The sequence below is a fragment of the Phalaenopsis equestris genome, unplaced genomic scaffold, assembly GCF_001263595.1.
Source record: "Phalaenopsis equestris unplaced genomic scaffold, ASM126359v1 Scaffold000297, whole genome shotgun sequence".
Lineage (NCBI taxonomy): Eukaryota > Viridiplantae > Streptophyta > Magnoliopsida > Asparagales > Orchidaceae > Phalaenopsis > Phalaenopsis equestris.
The window spans coordinates 1,104,709-1,109,506 of NW_018164739.1; the positions used below are offsets into that span (position 1 = coordinate 1,104,709).

The following is a 4,798-nucleotide window of genomic DNA, read 5'->3' on the forward strand; positions in this document are numbered from 1 at the left end:
TGTCTCATTTTATGTGATTTCGAGCTGCACTAAATCAACCCAAACTCGGCTCAAAATCAGATTGTTAACAACCCTATTTATATACAAATCATTCAATTCTTATTTTTTACATATATTTAAAATTTAATTTACATAGGCATATGATTTTATTTATGCATAAAAAATATATTCGACTTTTTAAATATATTTTTAAAAATTATTTTTTTTCTTTTCCATCTCTAATAAACTTCTTCTACCCCAAAAAAAAAAAAAACCCTAAACAGAGATTCACATCAATGTGCTCTAATAACTGGCTTCAATACATCTATCATTATTCAACAACTCGAACGAAACCTGATTAAAAGCATTGACAATGGCGCCATGATTGTCCTTCGCGTTAAGCGACAAATCGCCAGCCAACAAATCCTGTAAATCTTCAGATCGTCGAGTCCCATTCTCGCTTATCATCTTCTTCATCGAATCCCTAAAATCCTCCTCCCGATCGCACGACCACTTCGCTACCGCCAAGCGCCGGCATGTTCCCGTCTCCGGCTTCGTTGTCTCGTCTCTGTTTGGAAGAGCTTCGGCGGGTGGAAGGCTGAGAGAAAAAGAGGAGTAAGAGAGATGATCGGAGGCAGAGAATCTTGTGCAGAGAAGGCGGTCAAGGGTGCGCGGAGAGTAGGAAATGCAAGGAGAGATTGGGGCCGGAGAGGAACTCAGGGTAAAGTTTTCAGCCGGAGCGGGAGGGGATTGATTGATGATGATTGAACGAGGTGAGGTAGGCTCAGGGTTGATATGGCTCTGTTGGTGGAAATTTGATCTCGAGTGATAGCAAGAAGAAAGAAGATCTAACAGGACGAAGAAGCAGGAGCATGGAGACCTTTTCTTCTTCTCTGAGCTTGGCTCGACCTTCCTGCTTGCTTTTTCTTGCTTCATCTTGCTCCTCTCCATTGCTTCTGTGAAGAGGCATACTGTTAGAAGTCGGAGCCAGCGCTTTTCTATTCGCCGGAATTTACATACATACCACCCAATTCTTATGTATTTACATATCCAAAGCTAAAATTTATTTTGTTGCATCTATACCATCCAAATAAGCCAATTCCTACATATCATGATATCACATAAAAACAATCACAATTTTATTTCATACAAAATTATATATATAAGAATTGAGTGGTATTTTTGTAAATTTTTATTTGCTTTTTTTTTCCAGTGGGATTAAATGTTAAAAATTAAAAAAAAAATCATTTTTGTTTTTAATATTAAGGAAATAAAGATCAAAATTCAGATAATAAATATGTAAATAAATAAAAATATGCGTTATGTATATAGTAATTTTTTTTAATTAATTATGATGTTTTTAAAATTAGCCTTTTTTAAAATGCTGATATTTAGGGTTTTGCTTTCCTTTGTTGGAGCTTTAAGTTAGGAAGGCATTCAATTATATATATATAGAAGAGTAAACTCTGAGCGTTATATAAGCGAAATTTATGGAGTAGAGCATGGAATGTTACCTTCAGCACCCATCAAACTTTAGCTTTTCCTTCAAGGAAAAATTAATGGCCAGTGATAGTTGGAATTGCCATCATCATTGCATTACTCTATCAAATTTTATATTAAATTTATTCTACTTTAAAAAAAAAATTTTTTGGGTTAAGTTTTGAGGCTACCTAAAGATTTTGTCCTCATTTTGTTAGGACTTCAAGATATGAGATTTTAGGTTTCTCATTGGTGTAAGCCCTTATAGTTAATTACATTTATCAATAACAGGAGAGCACTTTTGATTAGGGATGCTCATTAAACGCTAAGTAGTCTAACTTAGAAAATAGTAGCAACATATTTAAAATTTTAAAATATATGATTATCAGTTTTAGCTTAAAGTGGATGGTGGAGGCGGATCAAGATCATAGATCTTGTCATTCATGATTATTGTGATTCCTTGTTTATTTAGTGAGAGGAGAGAGCCGACCTAGCCTTATAGAAGGATCCTTGTCAGCAGTCATGTACATAAATTCACATAATATTAGGAGAGAGGGAGCTGCGACATGCTAGAGAGGAATAATAAGTCATTTATTATTATTTATCTTCTAATTATTCATTTTATTTGTCATTTTATTATATCAATAGTTTAAATTAATATTATTATTTTTATATATAACAAACAAGATAACTCGAATTCGTATATATAAGTTTGAGCTTGAGCTCAAACTCCACCAATTAATCAAGCCCAACAGATTGACATTCGTATATATAAGTTTGAGCTTGAGCTCAAACTCAACCAATTAATCAAGCCCAACAGATTGAGTTGGAGTTGGAATCCACTCATTTACATAACTAGGACGAGGGTTGACTGCTATTGTTTAGATCAATCCCATTTTTTAGTGAGGTGGCGAGCTCTGATTGGTGGGAGAGGAGGTGGGAGTATGGGAACAAAATGAAATAAAATGAGCGCTTGATGAATTGGGCCATGGGCTTAAGTGGGAAATACTTTTGGGTTGTTTTATTATTATTATTTTCATTATTTTTACAATTTTAAATGTCTCATTTTATGTGATAATCATTTGTGCATAGGAGGCCCGCAATATGACTATCCTCACCAGACAAAATTAATATTTTCATATGCATTTGTGCTATTCGTTTTGCCATCCAAGATTGTTTAGGTGAGTTCATCAATAGTAAAGATGATTTGAGTTCGACTTACATGTGTCATACCGACAAATTGTCATTTTTATTATAGAATGTTTATTCTAAGTTAATTTTTGTATTCTAGATGTACTTGTACAGTCTGTTTTATGAACACATCATTTGAACGCTTCGATGATGATCAAATGGCTTTGGGTTGAATCTCACAATGTTGCATTTGAATTTTGTTAGTCTCATCATGTTCAGTCGACCCATCTCACATAATAGATATATAAGACAACATACTCTAATTTATTTTTCATCAAATCAAACAACCTACCAGTATTAAAAATTTTCATACGAAGGCTAAAAAAAGAGCTCGTCATCCACAAATAGATAATTTAAGCTTGAGATCAAACATGTTGAACATAAAAAAACTTTTGTTCGCAATATTCCTCAAACTTTGCTATTTGCAAAACAAAAGCCCACTTATTTCTTTTTTCAAATTGTCACTCAATATCAAAATTCACAGGAAAGCTCTTACACATATATCTCAATTTGAAATTGGAGAAGAAGAAGAAGAAGTTACGTAGGAAATAGAGAGAGTGCATAAGAAGAAATAGAAAGTGGATAAATAGAGTAGTTCTTGATTTATTCCTTATGTCTTTAGTACAAAGAAGTAATATGTACTTATAGACAACGAAACATACAGGAAATGTAAAAGACTCGAATAAAAAGAATAGTATACCCCATGAATAGAACACTTATTCAGCTCCTTTATCATGCCTCCACAAACTAATAATATTTGTAGTTAATATTGTTAGTTTGTGTTGAAGCTTGAAACCACGGAGTGGGGAGGGCTTTAGTGAATATATATGCTGTTTGTTATTCTGAGGACATATATTGTAACTCTATCTTGTTAGACTTGATGTGATTCCTCATGAAATGATAGTCAATTTCATTATGCTCGGATCTCGCATGGAAGACTGAATTATGGGAATTTGTCATGGTAGACTTGACGTAAAAGATTGTTGTAGGTTTTTAACATCGTTTGTGAAAGTCTTGGAGAAGTCTTCGTAGCCAAATAACTTTTGTGGCAGCAAATGATATAGTTATATATTCAGCTTCAGTGGAAGATCTTGCCACAATTGGTTGTTTTTTCACATTCAATGACAATATATTAGGACCAATAAATGTGCAATGCCCTTTGATTGATCACATGTCTTTCACATCACTTGCCCAACTTGCATCGACATAAGTGTGAAGAACTATTGAACCAACTTTGAACAGAATGTAGCTACATTACTGAGTCTAACGTTCATTAAAGATATTGTAGGAGATGTTTATGAGCTTGGTAATGTAGCTGAAGAGGGTTGTGAAGGTGCTGAGAGAGTATATTTACCACAAGCTTAATTTCTGGTTGAGTTAAGGTGAGATATTGGAGAGACCTTACTAAATGTTTTTAAAGGTAATGATTGAGGAACTGTTTAGTATTCTCAGTTAATATTTTGGTAGTGAGAGTTTGTGGATTTCGTAATGATTTGCAAACTTTCATGTCAGCTCTATTTAGTATAGTCTTGAAATAACTTATATTGATTGAGATGATATCAATAAGAAGTATGAGAAATGTTGACGCCTAAAAAGGTAGTGACGAAATTCAAATATTTCATGGAGATGTTATGCTGAAGTTTCTTGTTGAAGTTGATGTATCAAGCTTGAATTATTCTCAATTAATAGTATATCATCGACCTAGAGTAGAAGATTGAGTCGGTGAGAATTTGTGGTGCTAGATGTAAAGAGACGTATCTACAATACTGACTTTAAATCCAAATTTGATGAGATGAGTGGTGAATGTGTGATTCCATTGTCTCTGGACCTGTTTGAGGCCATAAATAGATTGTTGTAGGAGATAAACATAGGAAGGACTGTCGACACTATTTTTGGTGTGGGGTTTGCCCGTAAGAAACTGTCGGTCATCGGAATTGAAATCCCCCCGTTGCCCGCTTCGGAAGGACATTTTAAAAATTTTTAATTTTGAAAAAGATGAAGTTAAACTGACCCCATAATTTTCATAGTTTAGATGAAAGAGCGTTTTACCTCAAATCCTGTATCTATCCCGAAGGATGACACAAGAATTGAGAGTGAGGCTCGATCAAATAAACTAGAGAAAGTTATGACATCCGTTTGGTCTGCAAAA

The 4,798-nt window shown here is 34.0% G+C and overlaps 1 protein-coding gene across 1 annotated transcript; it reads right to left on the reverse strand.

The window, feature by feature from the left end:
- Positions 1 to 267: 267 nt before the first annotated feature.
- On the reverse strand, positions 268 to 953 carry LOC110025418. The gene has a single exon (XM_020725881.1). It carries the CDS (start codon positions 928 to 930, stop codon positions 283 to 285), a length of 648 nt encoding a protein of 215 aa, XP_020581540.1. The 5' UTR covers positions 931 to 953; the 3' UTR covers positions 268 to 282.
- Positions 954 to 4,798: the final 3,845 nt, after the last annotated feature.